Source organism: Camelina sativa, chromosome 15, assembly GCF_030686135.1.
Source record: "Camelina sativa cultivar CO46 ecotype springtype chromosome 15, ASM3068613v1".
NCBI lineage: Eukaryota > Viridiplantae > Streptophyta > Magnoliopsida > Brassicales > Brassicaceae > Camelina > Camelina sativa.
In genome coordinates, this window is record NC_141894.1 from 5,566,365 (window position 1) to 5,588,251 (window position 21,887).

The following is a 21,887-nucleotide window of genomic DNA, read 5'->3' on the forward strand; positions in this document are numbered from 1 at the left end:
CCATGTATGATTGTAAAAGAGAGACATGGAGCTTTTACTATTTGCTTCAATTTTCTAGGTAAATAGTAATTGATACACAGTCCATACAAAAAGGATTTTTTGAATTTTCAGAGTATTGATATATCAACGAACAGAAAATATCATCAACTCATCCTTCAAAGATTGATTTGATATATAATACTTCCTATGTCCCACAAAGATTGATGTTTATATCGGAGAGGCTCTAAATGACTACCATGTCTTACTGAATTTTCAAAGTATTGATTTGATATATAATACTCCCTATGTCCCACAAAGATTGATGTTTTGGGATATTTTTTTTTTTTCTACAAAGATTGATGTTTTGTAAATTTCAATAAGTAATCATTGAAAATATTTAAAATTTTGAATTGCTATTGGTTTAAAATTAAATAATATCTCTTTAGTCAAAAAAAAAATATATTTAAACTCAGTAACCATTGTTTTCTTAAAATGTGTAAAAGCTTATAAACATCAATCTTTTAGAGACAGATAGAGTAGAAGGTTGACCATTCATTCATGTGACTGGACTTGCGGGATTGTTTGCTGGTGGATATATTAACAAAGAATTACTTGATAAAACCATAACATAATAGATAAGTTTGAAGAAACATACGAAGAGCAAGATAATAATCTTTAAAATATTATGTACACATTTAGATTTGTATTAGTTAACTAATACTAAAATCTAGTTAGATGATAAATAGTAACACAAATTAATAACTAACTGTCACGTGTAAAGTCTGAAAATGAAAGAAGATGCAATAAACAAATAAAATAATGAAAATGGAACTGATTAATAATCATCTATTTCTTTCCTTATGATCTGAGATTGGTTGATTTGCAGGTGCACTAAGCTTGTACAAAAACCTTAGTGATTACAATTAGAGATATTTTGTATACATCACAGATTAGTAATATATTTGTTTGGGGACTAAGGGGCAACTGATTTGGCTTGAGATATAGATAGAAACTGAAACACATGGACGGTTTTAAGTTCTTACCATTGAGGAACGAACATAGTTATTTAGCTAATACTAAGATCTTTTGAATTTTCAGCACAAAAAACAGAAAATATCTCAACTCAGAGTGTTGAGATACACATATATCAGATATACACTGAATTAAGATATTTTAATCCTGTGGTCGTAGGCTATCAGAAAATTATGGTTTTGGGGATGAATCTCTATTGGCATAGAGGTTGATCCAACTAAAGGGAATGAGTACTCTTGAGACACATCTGACGTTAACCTGAAAGCCAGTTTCTATTTTTACTATGCTTTTATAATTTGTAAGTTTAAAAATTAATGTTTAAAAAATTATGAAATGCTATTATTTCTCATTTTTATACAATTTAAAATATTTAAACATTCAAAGTAATTATGTTTTACTTATAATATTTTCATTTCATAAATAAGATTTTTTTCAAAATTAAGAACTCCAATAAGAGCTTCACCATGGAGCAAAATTTTAATTACTCTTTCACAAGTCCTTATTTTAAAAAAGTACAAAATATATTTTTAAAAAAATTTAAAAACCTCAAAATAGCATTCTCACCATTGGAAAAGCTCTTAAGGAGTTAATTCTAAAAGAAGTCATAAGTTTGAAGTAACATACCAAAAGCAAGATACCAATCTTTAAAATATTATGTAAAACACAAATATAAAAGAATGAAAATGACACTTATTAAGAATCATCAATTTCTTTCTTTATGACATGAGGCTGAGGTTGGTTGATTTGCAGGTGCACTAAGCTTGGAACATAAGAAGAAGAGCACACAAGTGGGCGACAAAATTTGCGAGGAATATCGCCAAATCTGGTACGTTTTCCGAGATTTGGAGCCTCTCCGATATTCACAGATTTGAAGTATCCATCTTGTCCAATTATGTTGGCTGTTTGGTTAAAACGGGTCTTGGTCAGTTCAAATTCGTTGTCTAGATCGAAAAACACAGCAACTTTCTTTTCCTCGTCAATGAAGAAACTCCCAGCTAGAATACTAACGCTACAACTAGAGGTCGAACTCAAAAACATGCTCCACGACACTGAACCGAGACTAATTTGATTCGTAACACAAATCTCCACTGTGTGACGACGAAACTTCCGCCAGCTATCATGTATTACCGCAAGCTGCTCGTCTCTGACACAAGATAAAGACACAAAAGTATCTGAACCAGAGGAGGGAAACGGCAGAGGCAGCGGTGGTCCAAATTTTTCCAATGTAAAATCAAAAGGGAGTAGAATCTCCCCTCTCGTTCCTGCATCTCTTATTTTCGTTTGAGCCAAGAAATAAGTATTTCCTTTCAGAGACACGCCACGTTGACAAAAATCTATATCCCAGTCGGGAGTGTCATAAAAAACCTTCCATGAATTAGAGCTAAAATTGTAGATTTCATAACACAAAACTTGGCTTCTCCAATCTGTATCACAGAAAAGCCTCAAGATTTTGTGGTTACGGTTCTTGTCATATCCGAGAGCATACCTGTCTAACCTGTGGAAGTTAATTCTAGGTTGGATCCATCTAGTTTGCCCCAAATAGGGATTCCATACCACAAGCCTTGAGTTGTCCTTAGTGACGCAGAGGAGTAAGCCCTCACAATGAAAGACTTTAGTTATCTCGACTTGGTTAAGTATACCTCCTACTGGCTTTATAGATGGATCATCCAAGTTTTGGAGATCGAACTTCACCGAGCAAACCCTATAATCCATCATAATGAACCCTAAAAAGTACTGATTCCTTTCTGCTGTTGCTTTTTTACCAAAGATCCGACTTTTCGATAAAGCGTTCCACTCTTTGCAAGTAGAACGTATTGCCATCAGAGATGTCATCGGAACCCTAGAGAGTATCTCCTCTACCAAATCTCTTGGAAGATCAGACATTGACATTCTTCCAGGTTTGAAGAAATGGCTACAGTGAAAAAGATAAAAATTAGGAACGAGTGTATAATTTGAGAAACAAAAACGGTAGACTCAGGAACAAAGGAATGAGAATATTCATTTAGAAGATGATAGAATCAAACCTGTCAGGCTTGAGAAGCGAGCTTATACCATGAGCAGCTTTGTGTTTTTGCCTCACATCAAGGAAGCTAGATGGTTCTTCTAAAGTGTACAGCGCAGCCTTCGTTATGAAAACTGTGGCAATCACAAACCTCTGCAGCACTCTACTAAATACATCTTTTGCACTCTGGTCCAAATCCAAATCAGCACAGATATGCGCCATCATTCCTCTCTCGTCTAGCTTCTCAAGCAACTTCCCAAGATTGCCTCGAACAAGTATTTTTATGTAGCCAACATGTTGTGGCTTTATAACAGTCTGTCATACATAAAAGGGGTATCAAACTCGCTAGAGCTGCTTCAGTAGGAACAAAAAAAAGTATCAAGGATCAACATTCACCCTACCTTAAGATTCTCTTTTAACACTCGGATGAAATAGCTTTGAATTTCTGACCCGCAGAAGTGAGTCAAAATTTCTTGCCAGTCCGGTGGATGCTGTCCAAGAGGAAATCATGTATCAGGTACAGAGACGCATTCAGGGTATAAAGAGTAAAGAAAAATCAGAAAGGCCATACTTACATTGTATCTGCCAAGATTTGGTTGAAGTTTTCCTGCCAAGATTTTGAGATCGATTGATTTCCAAATGCCGTTTGTTCCAACCAAACCTAGGACCCTTGGAACTGGAAGCCTGCAAGTCAGAGATATATTTTTAGAGTCCTAAAGACAGATAATCAAACAGATTCCACCAGGCAATTTATAATGATTAGCTAACTTGTGCAATTTTAAAAGCATTGGACCTATAGCGTTGGGTCGTAGTATCTTTCTCCAATACCCTAGGAAGATTGATAATAATCATAGCTTCGAAAGGGAATACCTGCAACAAAATCTCTCAGTTAGTGTGTGTCCAGTTAGCTTGAGGGTAACGCATTCATCAAAATAGTGTTTTTTTTTTCTTCTTTTCTTCTTCTCCTGAAAATTGATTATTCATGTCGAAACTACAAGATTCGAAAACATTATTCGTTTTTAGATTAAATTGTCTAAATTCGTATGTTTGAAAGTTAAAATCTTATATGATGATAAAAAAGAAAAAATCAATAAAGTAATATATTTGGTATATAATGAATCGAATTATCAAATATTGATGATTGATAAAATCGAACAGTATCGCATCTCACAAGGACACAACATATATAGAGTGCAGTAGGAACTGGACAACCAAAGATGAAATCCTAGTTTAAACCCACATGATCAGAGATAAATTGCAATCCAATCATGCCATTCAAGTTCGTAGGGGAAGAAATTTAAATAAACCCATATGAGCGACCAGAGACGGAAGACAAGCAAACCCAGACCAAAAAAAAAAAAAAAAAAAAATCGAAACACGCAATTGAACTTCATAGGAGAAGGGAAGGATCTGGTACCAGACAGTGTAAGAGCAGATCGGCGAGGAGGAGATCTACGGAAAATTAGGGTTTCTCTCTTTACTTCTTTGGTGAAGCCTGAAAGTGGTTTGTAACGAAGGTGATGTTTATTAATAACATATAATACAGTGTATATATATATTACGCTACTAAATACAATCTCTCAATTAATTTGGAAATATCCGAAGAGATCGGTAGGAAATCCAAAAGCCCACGTAGTCATCCTAAACCCAACAAATCCCGAAACCACAAGACCGACAAATCGAGCCACCACCGGTGAGCTCTTTACTCTTAGACTTCCATCTTCAGTCGGCATTAGATGATCTTTTCGGAGTATATTTGCCTATCAAATATCCACTCTGATGCAGGTAATTTCAGTTATTGCTTGCTATATATGTGTTTCAAAAAGAGATATGCAGTTTATACCACAGTTTGGTTTACATGTTTTTTTTTTTTTTTTTTTTTTTTAAATGTTAGAATTAAAGGCTGACAATTCTATATTGCATTGGTGATTTTTATAAGTTTTGTTTGCTCCAAAATATTTACATGTGCTTGCCACATTTTTTGGTGCAGGAGATGAGAAAACACACTTTAAAGTGACTCTTTTGCCGGTATAGATTTTACATTGCAAGGTTGCCTACCTGATTTCGTCTTAGACATCAGGTTCATCTGTTGCCAGTGCTGAAATGCCTGAAACTATTCATGCAGCTTGCAAGTAATGTTTGTTCAGTTGCAGCTTGCTTACGTCTCTCCAAAAAAAAGCATATGCGTACTACTGAAAAGATTATTCTAGAGAAAGATGATAGCATCTTGCTGATATTAATAAACCACATAATGGATGCTCTGAAAATCTATGGTACTGCAGAAAGCCTCTGGTGTAATCGCTTTCTGCAGTTGACTAGCCACATGTTTTTCCTACTCTTAACACTTTTCCTTTAAATGTTTGGAGGCAGTTTGGAGTGTGATGAATGGTCGATTCACAGGCAGTCTTGGAAATTGGAATCTGCTGTTGTTGTAGAGCCTCCAACGAACTTTACTTCGGAGTTACATTCTAAGGACAAGAGAAGTTAACTCTACATACACATTTTGATTTTAATTTCTTGCAAATCTTCTTATCTTCCAGGCCTTGATGGGGTACTTCGAGTGTGAGTATACTTTTCTGCTCTATGGTAAAAATATGCATGTCATTGTATATAGGTCTTAAGTTTGGGAAAGGATTATTAAACACCCTCTTTAATCAGAACTTTCTGTAAAATTTTCTACAGGGCGTTACCCTTCTTTGCTGTAAAATTTTCTACAGGGCTTCCCAATACATTAATTAACCCGGCTTTGCTATAAATATTATGGTGGTTTTCAGGCTTGCTGGGAAATCTTTGCTGAAACTGTTAAAGAGATGGCTTCTGTTGCCTTTAAAAGTGTGTTCTGTCCCTTACTGAAAACTTGCGAAATCTGGATGCACCAGAGAATTTTGTCCTTGGTTATTGCGCCATTCTTGCTTGACAACGGTAGTCATTTAGTGTTAGTTGTTCTTTGCTTTATTTCAGTTGCAAATTCTTACAGTCATTTATTTCATTAACCTATATTTTCATTGGAAAATCTTTTGAAACGTGTAGCTCCCCAACTCTTAGATTCATAATTTTGAAAAGGTATGGATACATTATGCTTTTTTACTTATTCCAGGTACAACTTGATGGCTAACAGAGTGCTCCTTCTGCTAGCTTTGTCCTCTAGGATTGACCCAAGATTCTCCTTCAAAATCCTTGATAGAACTGCCGGTACAAATTTTTATTGGTAGAATATATGGGAAGGCTTTGTATTCATGTTATTTGTGTTTCTCCTTCTTAACTAAGATCATGTTGGTATTTTCCAGGCCACTTCCTGAAAAACTTGAAAAGTCAACTTCCTCAGACGAGAATACTGGCAATTTTAGCTTTAAACACTCTACTTAGAGCCACCTCATAAGATGCAAGGCAAGGATCAACCTTCTGTTTTGAGAAGGAGGATTCTGAAAAACCTGATACTTCTGTGTGACAATCATCAGATATGGGAAGCAATCGGTGTAAATCTTTCAGTGTTATGCTTTAACATTCGGGTGGGGATGTTATATCAACAAGAATAGATGTTGATAGCCGACTTGAGAAAATTGGTTCAAGTTGATTAGTGCATGAGCATCTGAAGCTTTTACAGATATTTAACATGCAAGCATATCAGATAGCTTGGAGTCTTGGACACTTCAACAGATGTAGTTATGGAAAAGCTCAATTAAATGGTAATTCTCTAGATGCTGTTAAATGGATGGAGACGTGTTGGGAGAGTTTATTTTTCTTCCCTTTGTTACAGACTTTTGGTAAAAATCTTCTTTATTTTTATCTTATCTCATATCTGATAGAAGTAATTGCGGGATCCCTCTATCCGTTGATATCCTTACAGGTACAACCATTATATGTTTTTTTGGTATAGCCTTTATATATTTTATTCAAAAAAAAAATTCTTTTCAATGGCTGGGAATCATGGGAGTATTATTTCCATCTATGAAGGAAACATCACATAAAGATCTGTCAACATTGGTAGCCTTCCAGCTGTGGCGAGTTTTCTCAGAATCTCATCTACAGAAAGATATTGGAGTTCTTTCTTCTGCTCATGACTCTAATTGGCGGGTAAGATCTTCAACCCCGACATATCTGCGAGCTTTTATGTAGAAGTAATATTTGTTGATTTCATCTATATAGCAAGGTAACAAGCAAATGGCTGTTGGTTAATACAACTATCTTATTCTATTTTAACCTTTCGTACTAGGCATACAGTCAACTCATGAAGAGAAACAGAGAATCTGGAAATCTGTGGAAAAGCTCCTTGTTGACAGCCAAATAGAGAGGTAAGTTCTTAGGGTTCTTTTTCTCCAGTAGAGGTTATGTTGTCCAGTAGGATTGTTTCAAATGATTAACCTTGTGACTAGTTAACTGTATCTGGTAAGATCCAAGTGTGTAGAGTTTTTACTTTATATGATGTTATCTGGCCTTCAGGTACGAGAGCATGCTGCATATTTTCTGGAGGAGATTAATATTTGCTGCAGATTTTCGTGATAGATCCTATTCAGAGGCAAACTCAATCCAAAAGAGAAGAAACCGGAGGTTTTCCTTCTTCCCTTTTAAGCATCTTTGTCTTAAAAACAAACAAGATATGTTCATCAGATCTTTTCTTTGATTATGTTTTAGCATGAACAGATAATTGTATCCAATTGTTTCAGGTAAATCAAGTTCAACTCAGTCCATTGCAAAGGTGCATGGAGCCGTTCTTGGCTTGGTAGCTTCAGTTTTGTCTGTTTTGTCTGTTCCTTATGACATACCCAGGTTTTAACATCTTTACGTCAAAGTGTTTGATGCAGAGCTCGAGACATCTTTGAAAAATAATCTTGAAGCTTTTGTAAATATTTTCAGCTGGTTGCCGGATCATGTGACGTTACTGGCTCATTTTGCTGGTGAACGTATAAAATCGAGTGTGACTAAAGCAGTAGCTGAGTTCCGGCGAACATCCAGGAAGACTCTTCCACTGAAGAACAGCTTGAGGTAATGAGTTTGGAATTTACATATTAATGCATATATAAGGAAATTTCTAAATATATACGTCACTCTTTATCAAACAAGTTGGGAATACAAATATACAATAATAGGAATCACAACTTTGTAACTCCACCTTTTATTGAACATTCATAATTGTGTGCCCAATAATAGAGATGTGACAAAATAAAAGTTATAAAACCTTGGTTTCAGTTTTTTTTTTCACAACGAAAACTTTAAGTTATAGAAGGAGCTCAAAGTAAACTTTAAGTTATAAAACCTTGGTTTCAGTTTTTATTCAGCGATCCCTGCTGCGACTCTCCATATTTTTCTTCTTTATACTCAGAAGTACATTGTAAATGCACCATGGAAAACTCAAATATTCATCAACTCCACAGTACTTAGGGCTATAAGTCACGTGATACCATGCCGAAGCAGCTTTTGCTTCTTCTTCTTCTGCATATTCTTTGAACCACGACGAAGAAACTTCTTTTATCAACGAACGAACCTCGCTTCCAACAGTCTCCCCTGTCTTGGTGAACGGCTCCATAATGCGAGCAAGTATCTCGGCCTCCGTTTTAATTCCATAGAAATCCATGAGGTGACGTAATTTGGACCTGTATCTTTCCTTGTAAAGCATAGCATTTTCAACATAGTCCTTAAATCCAATGACTACCATGTCTTCATCAAAAGAGTCCAAGGCCGCATGGCCCGCATCACCAGTAGAGGAGTTCATCGGGATCGGCGGAGGCAAGTTTTGAATCTCTCTAAACAGCTGCCCGATTGCTTTTGTGGACACATACGAACTTCCAGGTTTTTCCATGAAATCAGGATAAACCTTGACGTAAAGCTCTCGAGGAAACTGCACTTTAACACCTGTTTTTGGGGAGTCAACCGCAGTTGAAAACAAAAGTGCGAGCTGGATGCATTTCTCACTGAAGGCCTTCTCCTCTTCTCTATCAGCATGAACGAGGTGGGAGTTTGCAATGGTTCCCAGGGTATCATCTAGAATGAAGTCAGTGAAATAATCCTTAATTTCCTGAAAAGACATAGAAAAAAATCATCAGTCTCCAAATGCAAAGAAGAAGTTACCTAAAATGGCTGTGAGTTTTGAAGTTCTTTTTACCTCAATTGTAACATCGTGATCCAAATTTTTAGCTTCTTCTGGAGTATAATCCATTGGGTCAGAAGTATCTGGAGGTATTAAATCCATGTCCCATGATACAAAATACGTGTCGCCATCCAAATCACTGCCCGAACACTCATTCGGGTGCGGCCTATTAAAAAAAAACAGAGTCCGGTTAATGTGCTGGACTTTAACAAAGAAATTAAAAAATCACAAAAACTTGTAAAAAATCACGATTAGAAATATCTACCTTGAACCTTTCTGTGGAAACACAACACAATCTACTAAATGATGTAGAGTTGGAACATTGATACATTGAAGAACGCGGATGTCCCCCGGATGCAAGCATGGCATCTTGGCAACAACGACCGGTCCTTCAATGATACTGCAACTCTTAGACTCTGATGTTGGATCCGAACATTGAACGAATACTTGACCGTATTCTAGTGTACGGGTCTCGTCTAGGCAACCTATCAACGTTCTGCCAAGTTGGATAAATATTCTTGACTTTGTACGTAGTTCGAAGAATCTGTTTTTTATAAAATATTGAAACATCATCATCAGGAACGGTTCGGTATCAGGTTTATAACCGGACAATATCAGTTCCCTGAGAACTATTGTATCCCACCCCGGAGCCACTGAATCAAGAGCCTCTATAGGATCACTCGTAAAGAGTGAGCTGAACTGTTCCACTACTTCTCGTTGTTTCGTTAGAAAGACTTCATCTTTGACTCCGAGAGTAGACAACAGCGTAATCAACTGTCTGTTGAGATAACATGGTTGGTACTTGCTCCACGCCAATACATCAAGACCAGTGCATTTCGAGTCGTATTTTTTCATACTGTTCCTAAGAGAAAGCTTTTTTGACAAGGTTGTATCAATAGATACAACACCTTTATAACCGGCATAACGAATTTGAAAAACAGATGGTACTAAATCATTTACCCCACATTTTTTTGCAACAATCCCTGCAAATTCAGCAGATATCTTACCGATTCCATCTGAAAATATATAGAGTGTACCTGTAGGAGAAATGATCTCGACGTCTGGAATTAATTCAATCTCCTCTGTTGTAACATCCTCTGTCTCTACAGAGGAGCTAAAAGATTGGCCGAGTCTTGCAGCGTATTTCGCTACATTCCTTATACTCTGAAAATCACCCATCCAATCTCTTATAGATGCTGACGTTACCCCATCATCGCTTTCTGAGAACATCCAAAGAGAAGTTTCCCGCAACTGGCTATTAGAGAAGGCTAAAAATTCGAACAATTTATTACTGATGACAACGCCATCCCGAAGAACACTGTAAATCCTATCGTATAGTTTTGTTGTTGCCCTTGACCGTGCACACAGATCCAGGGAACGAAGCTTATTAAAATCTTCATCAACAAAGGACACTGAGAGAAAATTATTTATATGATTTGAAAATTGTCTAAGTACACGGTTTGAATTTTTGAGCTCTGGTCCTCTGAAATAGACCTTTGTTGGTGTCACCTTCACCTGGTGGATATAGAAAAAGTCTTCCAGGGATGGTCCATCAACCCCTTTATTGTCTACCCAATCCAGTTTTTCTTGCAGGAGCCAAGCAAAAGGGTCATAGCAATAACATTCAGAAAGACGAAGTTTTCTAAATGATGCGTCTAGAAATTTCATATCTGTAGAGTTGACCAGTTTAAAGAAATCTGTACTTAGAGCTGGACCGAGGAGAGTCCCATTCTGCACCAAAGAATTCAGTTTAAACAAAGTCTCGAAAGTTAAATCGATTCCAGAGGGAGGATCAATAACAGGAGCAAGCTTGTTTGCCCTTGATGAATAAGGGTTCCCCAATCGTAACTCAAAACTGCATGGGTCGTGGTCTGAGAATTTTTCGCTGCATCTCATACGTACTTCATCAGGAAAATCGGACTCCGTAGGAAACTGCAAACAGTACGCAAAAGATTAACCAATACAAGAATGTGAAGTAAAATCGGTACATCTTACCCAATAAGCAGCCTCTGCGGGGTACTCCTTTTCAAATATCTTAGGAGATTTAGTTACGGAAAGTACTAAAATCTTTGCTGAATGCATTGTAATTTGCTTAATGCTTTTAAAAGCCATGTGAAGTCGATACTTCTTCTTCTTTAACCATCTTACCTCTATACATAGAAGGTCATTGGAAATCTCATAGGAAAGAACAGGAATCTTAGTAAGATACAACATCTGATCCAATTCCACCATGTTACCCAAGTAGAGATTCGTAAACTCCATGGCATATATTGTCAATCGTTCCCTCTTTTTCTTCTGCGTAACCCTAGAAAATTATCTCTGTGGAACCTTATGCACGTAACTTGTATATAGATTTTCAAAAACTAAAACCTATTATAAATCTCTGACTCTTCTTCCACGTGATGTGCACACGTTGCTATTATTAACTCGAGTCATGAATATAATCTATAGTTTTTATATACGTACGTTAAAGTTTAATTATAATTGGAAACAGGCTTAATTTAAGAGATGGTAAGAATTCTGATTGGTTATATATTTTTTGGGGAAAAAAAGAAAACTACTCGTTTCTTTCTTTCTCGCAACTTTCTCTCTCTTTCTCACTCGGAAGAACGACAGTCGGTGATGGTGAAATCGAAAATAAATGCTGCGATTTCGGTCATCTGTCGTCTGGGTCATGAAATTGGAAGAGTAATGGCTATGAACCTAACCTGGGATTTCCATCTGCTCTCTTCCTCCTATCTCTCTCTCTCATCGAATTTCTAGTTTGAAGAAGATTCCGGAGATGCAAGCAGTTCAAATATCTAAAGTTGTAAGTTTATTTCAGGAATCCAATAAATTGCTATTGTTAAGCTGCTGGAGATCTTTAATATGATGTTGATCAATTGAAGATTTCTGAGTTATCTGCTGTAAGACTTTAGTTAAGGTTAAACTAACTTTTTGGTTTTGTAATCATGAATTTAAGCTTGAATTGATGCATTGTTGATGCATTATTGGTTATTAATTACTGTGATTAGGTTTGTTCTACCTCAATTTGTTTGTAGTTGTTGATAAATTAGGGGTTGTTTGATGTGATTAATATTAGGGTTATGTGATTTGGGATTTGTTGTTTGGAAAATTAGGGTCCTTTGATGTTAGCGCAATTAGCGTAGATTTGGTGGCTTGATGACTAAGGCTGTTGATTTCAGTTTGCTTGGCCATTGATATTGCTCTTTGGTTTCTTCTTTGGCTGTTTTTTCATGGAACTGGTGTCCATCTTGACAAAATCAATGATGGTTTACATTTATTTTAATTGATCTTTTGACTTGGAAAAATATGTCACTTTTCCATTTGAGTTGCGACAATTTAGTCGAGTTAGCAATTTGGTGTGTACTAAATCAACAAAACTACCAGTGCTTGACTTTACGTTATCCAAGTCTATGTCTTAGGTCTGTAGATGTGATTAATATTGGATTATTGTTGTTGTTCATGGTTTTTGTTATTTTCTTGTGCCTTCTTAGATGACTATTGACTGGAATCTCTGATGAGTTTGTGAGAATTGTTGCGTGAGCTCAGCAGGGAATGGCAAGGACACGCTTATGATTTGTTGTCAAAAAGTTGCAATCACTTCTGCGATTTACTCTGTCACAAGCTTGGTGTGCCCAAGATCCGAGGTAAAGCCATTTCTCTCTCTCTCTCTCTCTCTCTCTCTCTCTCTCTCTCTCTCTCTCTCTCTCTCTTTCATTTTGCTTATTTTGAACCTAAATGCAACATTATGGGTGTTTAATTATCTGTTTGCAGATGATGGTTTGTTGGTTTGCTGCTTTGTGGTGAACTTGTATTACGAGTTAAACAAATTTGAATTTTCAAAAATTGAATTTTCTTTGTTTTTAAGAGACCCTTTGCCATTGGAGGAGAAAAAATATAAGAACAACTTAAGGGTGTCTTAACTTCTATTTTTTCAAAATTTATACTTACATTAAGGGAAATTGCAATCTGCACCCATGGAAGATTGAAAAATTAGGTGGGCAGAATGACTACTGTTTCAACAGTAATAAAGATGAGAAAGTTACTCTACTATCCTTATGTATTTAATTTTAAATTTTAAATGTCTTCTTCTTTTGTCTCTCTTCTTCGCTATCTCCGGTCAAACGTTTAATTCCATCCAAAAGTTCAGAACACAACATGACAAAATAAAATAAAAAGTGGAATTTTCAGTTTCGTAAATACGAAAGTGAGTAGATCAAGATTAGAAAACGAGATCAGAGTGGTTGTTAGGATACAATCCAAGTCTCACATCTAAAGTTTAAAGAGACTATAATTAATATATAAAGGGTTAGGGTCAATCTATTAATTGTCAATTGGTTTTTAGTTAGAAGTCCAAGATAAGCTCAAATTTAACATGGTATCAGAGCCCGAGGTTAAAAATTCTGGTGGACTTATAAAAGTGGATATGAACATGCTTCTTGTTAACCCAAGTAATGGGGGCCCAAGAAGGGGTTTATTATCGGTCCAAGTGAGATCGGTTCGAGATGGAGTTATCATCTCGAGGAGACTATAATTAATATATAAAGGGTTAGGATCAATCTACTAATTGTCAATTGGTTTTTAGTTAGAAGCCCAAGATAAGCCCAAATTTAACAGTGGTAATATTATTTTTAGGCGGAATTGTAAACGGTGTTGATTCATATTTTGGATAACTGGGTTCTTAACGGTGACGGTGACGGTGACGGTGACACAGATATTATTTTTCTACGGTGGTGGTGAATGGTGATGATTATATTGGTGATGGTATGTTCGGAGAAGAAGAGATGACCATTATTTTTTCTTACATCCAAATTGGGGTTATTGTATATGATAAAATAATCTGAAAATTGACAGTTACGGTGGTTATAATATACAGTGGCGTTGATGATTACACGGTGACATTGTAGACGGTGGCGGCCGGTGACGGTTTTGAGGGTTCGAAATAAGGAACAAATTATACAAACAAATTAATATATAACTTACCTGATACCATGCATAACTTATGATATTACAATTGTTAACAAGTTAATCAAATAGTTATTCACACAAATACTATAGGATATACAATTTTTATTTTGTTAAACATATAAAATAAATATGTATAAATAATTTCTCTCATACATATAACCTTGTTTTCAATTATTTATGGGTTAACATTATATAAGTTATATGTTAATATAAATGTAACCCATATATCAACTATTTTAGTGTGTTAATACAAATAGTATCCTGATATTTAATATTTAATATGTTAGCACGTTATCATTCTAAATAACATGTTACTATAATTGTTATCATGTTAGTTATGTAAGAGAAATACTAGTTCTTTTTAATTTAAATTAATATATACATATTTTTAATAATAGAAAACTTTGATTCATAATTTTATATCGATAAGTATGCATTTGATACATAATGTGTAAAGTTATCGTGATATGAAAATATTTAGCTTGCTAAATAAGTAATTAGACACTAAAATCAAAAAGTATTTTATGCTATTGTCTGATGAACTGTGTCGTGAACAGTGTCACTGAGCGGTTTATGAATAATGTTGCCGGATGAACAGTGTCACTGGCACCAGTATTCTAAATCTAAAATTGTTTTTTGTTTAGTGGCATTTTGGTAGTTAATATAAAAATAGAGGGATAAATATGGTTAGAAAAAGAAGGGAGAAGAGAGAGAATTAATAAACAAATAAGAAAGGTTAGAAATTTAATTTTTCATTCTACTAGGGTACAGATTAATATAGCCCTTACATTAATGGAAAGAAACCATAAGGGTTTCTCACCATGGTCTTAAAATGAGAGCCAATATTGTAACTTTAGTTGTCGTGCTTTTGGGATGTATTATCCATTTTTTATTTTTATTTTCTCTCTTTATTTCTTCTTTAATTCGTAATTTTTCTTTTGCTTCTTCTAAGACCATCCCACTAAAGCAACTCATATAACTTACTCATAATTAAACTAATCATATAATCTATATTAAACTAATAAAAGCAACAGACTAACAACTTTAGACAAAATCACTTTCCATTAGAGAATCTCTATCACAATTACTTAAAAAAAGAAAAATACCCTATGCAGTTCTATAAAAAAAGAAACAAGAGAAAATATGGATCTACTTAAGAAAATTGTGGACCTACTGTTTAGTTACATGAATTATAAATGATTTTTAAAATACATGTCCATTTGTAAAAATTCGAATAACAAGATATGCAGAAAAAAATTTGTATTAAGATTCATGTAATGGCACATTTCATAAATATCTTGAGTGATTTCAGACATTTTCAAAATATACTTCAATTTTAATTGTATTAAGATTGTCTAATAAATAATTATTTAAAAGAAAACAAACATAAGATAAAAAAATTCGGATGGATACGAGACGAGATGAGATGGATGAGTCGAAACGAGATGAGACAGGAGGAGGGGATGGGTAGAGACGGGACATAACGTATTTTCCATTCCAAAATAAATACATTTAGGATTAAAATATTTTAATTTACATGAAAATAGCGCACTTATACTATAACACCCAAATTAATATAATTTTAGTCATTTTATAAATTAAAAAAAAAGATATTTTGTTCTGTGTTATAGCACGGATACCTAGTGATTTATTAAAAAATAAATAACATAAGTAAGTAAATGAATATAAGAAAAGAATGAAAATTAAGATTCTCGGAGTCTCCCAAAAAAAAGAAACAATGCATAGAGAGAAAAGGCAAAACTAAGGGGGTGTTATTGGATTGAGGTTTTTAATGAATTTGAATTATTAGTGGATTTTAAAGTTCAATAGATTTCTAATGCATTAGAGGAGGATTTGATGTCATTATAGGTGGATTTGAAAAGCATAACTGATGGATTTGAAAGTCACTACTAATAGATTTTTTTTTTTTAATTTTGAAAGTAAATAAAAAATATTACTTATCTATAAATTGTGTTGTAAGTGGAACATCGACGTACGCTTCCTCTCGTCCCTATGCATGGTGAAGATCACATAAATGGTGCCAGCTGGAAGAATGGCAAATTGGACAGTCGTGATCGACATACTTCCTCTCTAGTGATCTATACGTATTGTTAAATGATACTTGATATTAAAGTTGATGCAGAGCTCCAATGATCTATATGTATTCTTAATCAATGATCTATACGTATTCTTAAATGATACCGTCGATGAACTGATGCAGAGCTCCAATGATCTCCCATACCGTCGATGAACTAAGGATGGCAAGTTCAACTGAACGTGATGACGATGATGACGGTTATGACGGTGATGACGATGATGACGACGGTGATGACTGACGATGATGACGACGAAGACGAAGACGATGATGACGACGAAGACCAAGAACGATGATGACGACAATGACGAAATGACCAGATGTTATCGATCGGGAGAGATACTTATGAGAAGTGTGAGAGATGAAATACTTAAAAATTGTTAGGATTGTCTTTGTTCATGTTTTGGATGTAAAATACTTTAAAATCTAAAGTGAAACAAAATCTATTGGAAATAGAATAACAGCAATTTTACAAGTGATTTAAAATCATCCAACAAATGTTAAATCCAATAACAGCAAATTTTAATGTATTTTTTCAAATACCAAATTGAATAACGCTGGATTTCAAAATACATTAAATTCTTTTAAAATCCATTATTCAATAACACCCCCTAAGAAAGAAATCATTGTTATTTCCAATTTCCCACAAAAGAGGTCTCTCTCACTAAAAAAAAGAAGAAACGTTTGTTTTAGAAAAAAAACTTAAAAATTCCTTATTTTTTTATTTGGATAAATAATACCTTGTTTAATTGTTATTTCCATGTTCTTCGCTTGAATTTTTCTTTTAATTTTGTTTGTTAACTTAAATAAATAGATAAATTATTATTTTAAAGATAAAATTGTAATTTAAAATGACAATATACATACTAAAACTTAGGGAGATTCTTAAAAATATCATCAAAATAAGTATTTTTCCAAACTTAGCACACCATCTCTAAAATTCTAAAACTAGCACAAATTCATCTTTCAAAATTAAATTCAAAATTTAAAATTAATCTTTCAGAAAATAAAGATTTTGAAAAACAAGCAAGACAATCCGCCTTTACATTGGAAACACGGGGAATCTTAGTATATAATTCGGTTTATTTGGTCTGGATTATTTGATATAATTTGGTTTATTTGGTTTGGATTATAATATACTGTAGGTATAAAATTTGTCTACCGTTCTCAAGTTATTTGAAATTTGGTTCGCTACCTCTATTTTTTATATTTTATATTATCTTAGTGTGTGAATTAGCTTTTTTTTTTTGGTTGGTGGGGCATAAATGTAAATGGATGGATGGATCTATAAACTGATTAAAATATTATTTAGTCACTCGATCCAGTATAGTATTTAGGATCACAGATTATGTTAATTAACAAGAAAAAAATCCAGCATTTGATCTAATATGATTAATTAAGAGATACATAACATAAGTAAAGTAAATAAATAAAAAGTAGAAGGAAAATAAAAGATTCTCGGAGTCTCCAAGGGAAACAATTACAGAGAGAGAAAAGGCACAACAAAAAGAAAAGAAAGAGATCATCGTAATTTCCATTTTTCCCACAAAAGAGGTCTCTCACTAAAAAAAGAAGCAATGCTCTTTTCTATCTTTTCTATCTATGTTGTAAAACACTTTGCGCTTTACAACAAATAATTAAATAAGGTAAAAAACTTCTCATTAAGGGCAACAAAGTTCCTTTTTGGTGGTTCTTTCAAAATCAAAACAGATAGAAACAAAAAAAAAACACAAACTTGTAAACTTTATTTATTTTACTGTAATGTAATCTCTCTATAACACCACCACTTACGTATTGGCCTTATTGCTTACGACGTATTTATACATATATGGAAAGATCCTGTGTCCTTCCCTACATATAAAGATTCTGTTTTTCCAGTTTTTTTTTTTTCTGTTTTTGTTTTTTTTTGAATCAGATCCTTATTCTTGACCCCTTTCGATCAGATTCATGGCAACGACTCAATCACACACCTCAGATCTTACTTCTGGTAACGTCACTTACTGACCCTTCTCTCAATTTTTCATATTCTCTTCTAAATTTGATTCCTTTACGTTTGATCTCTTCCTTTCCTTTTTCTCAAATTCTTAGTGGGTTTCGTGTCCAAATCCTCTGACATCGGATTGATATTGATCTGTTAGGTTAGGTTTCGTTGATTTGGGTTTGGATTTAGAATTACTACTTTTGCTTTTTCAAATTTTTTTGTAGTGGTCTCATGAATTCACTAGTAGCGTAATTGAATTGCAAGTGTTTAAGTTTGGAGAATCTCGATCTCCTTTCTGTTAGGATCTGGGATCCAAGCTCTTTGATTTTTTAGTGTTCCTTAAGTTCAAATTTTGGATTTTTTTGCATTAGGATCTGCTTTTGTTTATTTTTGCCGATCTTGATCTTGTTCATGAATGATTCCACCAACTTATTTGTGTTTACCGGTTATGCATGAAACACAGAGGAGCAACCTGCTAGTCTGGACATCATGAAGGAGCAGGTAGTTTGTCTGAGTGGTCTCTGGTTATTATTTCCATCCGATTGAAGATTCACCGAGAACATAACTTCAAATCTTTGAACCCTTGTTTCGTTTTGCAGCCTGTTCCGGCAAACAACGAGACATCAGCCTCTTTTAAGTCCTCTCAGGAAGCTGCTGTTGTAGTTCATCCAGCAAAAGTTGCTCCACTGACTGGACCTTATGGTTTATCAGGTGATTTTGCCGGACACTTACCTAGCAGCATCCTCTCTCCTCAAGCACAAGGCTTTTACTATAGAGGTTGGTTTGTGATTCATGTATTTTCAGTCTGTATCTCTCTTCTGAGGTCATAGAGTTTGGACTTTGTGTATTGGTTTTGATGTTTCATAAATACTAGAGGCAATGAAAAGAGAGAGTAGTATATATATGCCTTCCTGTACACATGAGTTAGTTCTGTAGTTCTTGAACTGAGTATGGGTCGTTTTGAAGCTAATCCAGATTACTTTCTATGTTGGGGAGCTAGGTTATGAAAACCCCTCTGGCGAATGGGACGAATATTCTTCGTATGTTAATGTTGAAGGGTTGGACATCACATCTCCTGTATGTACACCTTACTATCTTTTTTTCAGATTTCTTCTTTAGGACATGTCAAATTGTTCACTATTATTTCTCTGATATAATCAGGTTGGCTTCAATGAGAATGCTTCTCTAGTCTACCAAACGGGATACGGATATAACCCTCAAATGCCATATGGGCCATATTCCCCTGCTGCAAGTCCCTTACCTTCAGAGGGGCAGTTGTATTCGCCACAGCAGTTTCCGTTTTCGGGGGCATCGCCGTATTACCAGCAGGTAGTTCCTCCTAGCATGCAATATATTACTTCTCCAACTCAGCCCGAGCTCACCAGCCTTGTCGGTGTTGACCAACAAGGTGATAACATTGGACCACGCCCCTCCTACCATCCTCATCCCATTGGACCTTTTAATGGAAACCAGCCAAACCTTGGTTTTCCTGAATGGCAGCAAGGTTTTGACGGGGGGATATGGTCAGATTGGTCCAAGCCTTCTGATATGCACAGACATTCTTCTTCGATTTCACCAGCTTTATCTCCTCAGCCACTTGGCTCATTTGGATCATTTGGCCAGAACGTTCCCATGGTTAGTTCACTTATCTTTGTTATTCTTATCTAACACATAGATATCATTGGTCTATCAATGGTTGTATATTGGACTATATGTTGAAAGTGGATACTGTTCTTTTCATTTGTCAGGGATCACAGCGACAAAGATCATTTTACGGTTTTGGATCTGGTTCGAACTCTTATAACAGAGGTTACATGCATAGTGGTGGTCGTGGACAAGGCTCTAACTATGGAACTAGACTAATTTCTAATGTGGGTATGGGAAACCAAGGCTGGATGGGGGTTGACAACACTAGAGGGCGTGGAAGGGTCAGCGATCTATCTCTGGGTGGTGGCGGTTATAATGGTACCTTTGATATCCTGAACGAGCAAAATCGAGGACCAAGGGCTTCAAAGCCCAAGACTCAGGTCTCAGAGGAGCTTGATTCTGCTGCTGATTCTAAGAAAAATACCAAAGGCAGTGCAACGGAACACGAGGAATCCAACAACAGTTCCGATTTTATCACCGACTACGATAACGCCAAGTTGTTCATCATCAAGTCTTACAGTGAAGACAATGTTCACAAGAGCATTAAATACAATGTTTGGGCTAGCACCCCTAATGGCAACAAAAAGCTTGACGCTGCTTATCGTGAGGCCAAGGATGAGAAAGAACCCTGCCCAGTGTTTCTTCTGTTCTCTGTACGTGTCTAATCCTTGATCAAGTGAAAAAAATGAATTCAAAAGAGTTGGTTATCCAGTTCTCTTCTTCTTACTGCAGATTATTTATGGGGTTGTGATTTCAGGTAAATGCGAGTTCTCAGTTCTGTGGTGTAGCGGAGATGGTTGGACCTGTTGACTTTGAGAAGAGCGTTGATTACTGGCAACAAGACAAATGGAGTGGACAGTTCCCAGTGAAGTGGCACATCATCAAAGATGTTCCAAACAGTCAGTTCCGCCACATTATATTGGAAAACAATGACAACAAGCCTGTGACTAATAGTCGAGACACCCAAGAAGTAAGTAGTACCATTTTCAAGCTTTCTTGTCCATAAGATACCTCTTTTTAAACCACACAATAATAACCACAACCAAAAACTGCAGGTAAAACTGGAACAGGGCATCGAGATGCTGAAGATCTTCAAGAACTACGATGCTGACACGTCAATCTTGGATGATTTCGGGTTTTATGAAGAGCGGGAGAAAATTATACAGGACAGGAAGGCAAGAAGACAGCCAAGCTTGCCATCGGCAGGACTAGTAGTAGCAGGAGAAACAGAACATAAACCTGCATCTGCTGCATTGCCAACAGAGTTCATCAAGAACATGTCCAAAAGTTTTGCACAAGTTGTCCGCTTGGACGAGGGGAGCAAAGAAGCAAGCAAGGCCAGTTCATCTCCAGATGCAATTACAGCAACAGCAGCAGTCTCTTCCGGTCAATCCAACTAGTAAGTAAAAGACATGAATTAGCAAAAGACTTATGTTTTCAATTCCATAATATATGATATTTTGTTTGTTCTAAGAAGGTATTCAAATGAAAGTTTTACGTCTGACCGGGTCTGGTTTTTGTGTAAAGTAAGCTTCTTTTTTTCGCCCTTTTCTGCTTCCAGGGTCTTTAGCTAAAATTTGATTCATTTCCCTCTTTTCAATGTTTTCTATATAATACCCCTCACTCTTCTGGGTTTGATTAGAAGAAGAAGATGAAGATAATGTACGAAAGACAATATAATGTTGCTCTTGTAAAGGAAATGCCTCATTTATCTTTGCAGGCAGTTTTTTTCTTATTATGAATAAAATTGCAGATTACACCTATCAATCATATTCAAAGCTCTCAGCTTTCCACATCTCCAAATTTTGTTTCTTTGTGGTCTTTTTTTCCCCCTACACATATCTTTTAGATTAGGGGAGTCTGGTTGTGAATGTGAAGGTGACAAGAAAGTCATTCAATGCCTTATCCATTATTATTTCATAATTCTTTATTGAACTTAAAAATTGAGAAATTGTCATCAAAAGGAATTAAGGGATTGTGTGGTTCACACTCATGCCAAATCAGTATATTCATGACCCTTTCTACAAGCAAAGCAGATTCAGATCTGTGAAGATGTGGATCACTAACATAATGTGGCTAAGGGCTCACTTGTATT

At 35.4% G+C, this 21,887-nt stretch overlaps 3 protein-coding genes, 1 long non-coding RNA gene and 1 pseudogene across 14 annotated transcripts; 3 read left to right on the plus strand and 2 right to left on the minus strand.

Annotated features, from left to right (window-relative positions):
* Positions 1-1,577: 1,577 nt before the first annotated feature.
* LOC104745534 (F-box/kelch-repeat protein At3g13680-like) lies at positions 1,578-4,796 on the minus strand. Of its 3 annotated transcripts, none has more exons than XM_087488657.1 (6): positions 4,431-4,796; positions 3,807-3,883; positions 3,589-3,697; positions 3,415-3,504; positions 3,036-3,328; positions 1,578-2,923 (listed from the first exon to the last, which is right to left on the minus strand). In XM_087488657.1, the coding sequence occupies exons 2-6, from the start codon at positions 3,863-3,865 to the stop codon at positions 1,705-1,707; spliced, it is 1,770 nt and encodes a 589-aa protein (XP_087344783.1). In that variant the 5' UTR covers positions 3,866-3,883; positions 4,431-4,796; the 3' UTR covers positions 1,578-1,704. The 3 variants fall into 3 exon arrangements, with proteins under 3 accessions (XP_087344783.1, XP_087344785.1, XP_087344784.1); XM_087488659.1 differs by lacking the exon at positions 3,807-3,883 and adding an exon at positions 3,884-4,004 and having other exon boundaries at positions 4,431-4,791; XM_087488658.1 differs by having other exon boundaries at positions 3,782-3,883; positions 4,431-4,567.
* LOC104745536 (proteasome activator subunit 4-like) lies at positions 1,732-8,188 on the plus strand. Of its 7 annotated transcripts, XM_087488666.1 has the most exons (13): positions 4,659-4,798; positions 5,004-5,041; positions 5,139-5,286; positions 5,384-5,575; positions 5,788-5,935; positions 6,111-6,205; positions 6,301-6,699; positions 6,820-6,860; positions 6,968-7,087; positions 7,227-7,305; positions 7,454-7,561; positions 7,678-7,780; positions 7,868-8,188. In XM_087488666.1, the coding sequence occupies exons 7-10, from the start codon at positions 6,627-6,629 to the stop codon at positions 7,299-7,301; spliced, it is 309 nt and encodes a 102-aa protein (XP_087344792.1). In that variant the 5' UTR covers positions 4,659-4,798; positions 5,004-5,041; positions 5,139-5,286; positions 5,384-5,575; positions 5,788-5,935; positions 6,111-6,205; positions 6,301-6,626; the 3' UTR covers positions 7,302-7,305; positions 7,454-7,561; positions 7,678-7,780; positions 7,868-8,188. The 7 variants fall into 7 exon arrangements, with proteins under 7 accessions (XP_087344791.1, XP_087344793.1, XP_087344792.1 ...); XM_087488667.1 differs by lacking the exon at positions 4,659-4,798 and adding an exon at positions 1,743-1,837 and having other exon boundaries at positions 5,004-5,145; XM_087488663.1 differs by having other exon boundaries at positions 5,004-5,145.
* Positions 8,111-11,360, minus strand: LOC104748164 (RNA-dependent RNA polymerase 1 pseudogene; annotated as a pseudogene). Its single transcript, XR_015582613.1, has 3 exons — positions 9,364-11,360; positions 9,114-9,264; positions 8,111-9,026 (listed from the first exon to the last, which is right to left on the minus strand). The product of XR_015582613.1 is annotated as an RNA-dependent RNA polymerase 1 pseudogene (transcript).
* Positions 11,361-11,608: 248 nt separating this feature from the next.
* On the plus strand, positions 11,609-13,203 carry LOC104745537 (uncharacterized). 2 transcript variants are annotated; one of them, XR_760759.2, is made up of 3 exons: positions 11,609-11,907; positions 12,596-12,748; positions 12,876-13,203. It is a non-coding gene; the product is annotated as an uncharacterized LOC104745537 (long non-coding RNA). The 2 variants fall into 2 exon arrangements; XR_015581416.1 differs by having other exon boundaries at positions 11,629-11,907; positions 12,651-12,748.
* A 4,481-nt stretch (positions 13,204-17,684) lies between these two features.
* On the plus strand, positions 17,685-21,555 carry LOC104745538 (YTH domain-containing protein ECT4). The gene is made up of 8 exons (XM_010466804.3): positions 17,685-18,151; positions 18,609-18,646; positions 18,745-18,922; positions 19,146-19,222; positions 19,307-19,780; positions 19,894-20,445; positions 20,550-20,762; positions 20,848-21,555. Exons 1-8 carry the CDS (start codon positions 18,112-18,114, stop codon positions 21,190-21,192), a joined length of 1,917 nt encoding a protein of 638 aa, XP_010465106.2. The 5' UTR covers positions 17,685-18,111; the 3' UTR covers positions 21,193-21,555.
* Positions 21,556-21,887: the final 332 nt, after the last annotated feature.

Coding starts and splice junctions, on each gene's coding strand:
- LOC104745536 (XM_087488665.1), top strand. CDS start 6,627: ATGCAAGCATATCAGATAGCTTGGAGTCTTGGACACTTCAACAGATGT. Junction 6,700..6,819: donor TGGAAAAGCTCAATTAAATG/GTAATTCTCTAG, acceptor CATATCTGATAG/AAGTAATTGCGGGATCCCTC. Junction 6,861..6,967: donor ATCCGTTGATATCCTTACAG/GTACAACCATTA, acceptor CCATCTATGAAG/GAAACATCACATAAAGATCT.
- LOC104745538 (XM_010466804.3), top strand. CDS start 18,112: ATGGCAACGACTCAATCACACACCTCAGATCTTACTTCTG. Junction 18,647..18,744: donor TGGACATCATGAAGGAGCAG/GTAGTTTGTCTG, acceptor TTCGTTTTGCAG/CCTGTTCCGGCAAACAACGA. Junction 20,763..20,847: donor ATAGTCGAGACACCCAAGAA/GTAAGTAGTACC, acceptor CAAAAACTGCAG/GTAAAACTGGAACAGGGCAT.
- LOC104745534 (XM_087488657.1), bottom strand. CDS start 3,865: ATGATTATTATCAATCTTCCTAGGGTATTGGAGAAAGATACTACGACC. Junction 3,505..3,588: donor CAAATCTTGGCAGATACAAT/GTAAGTATGGCC, acceptor CCTCTTGGACAG/CATCCACCGGACTGGCAAGA. Junction 2,924..3,035: donor TCGCTTCTCAAGCCTGACAG/GTTTGATTCTAT, acceptor TTTTCACTGTAG/CCATTTCTTCAAACCTGGAA.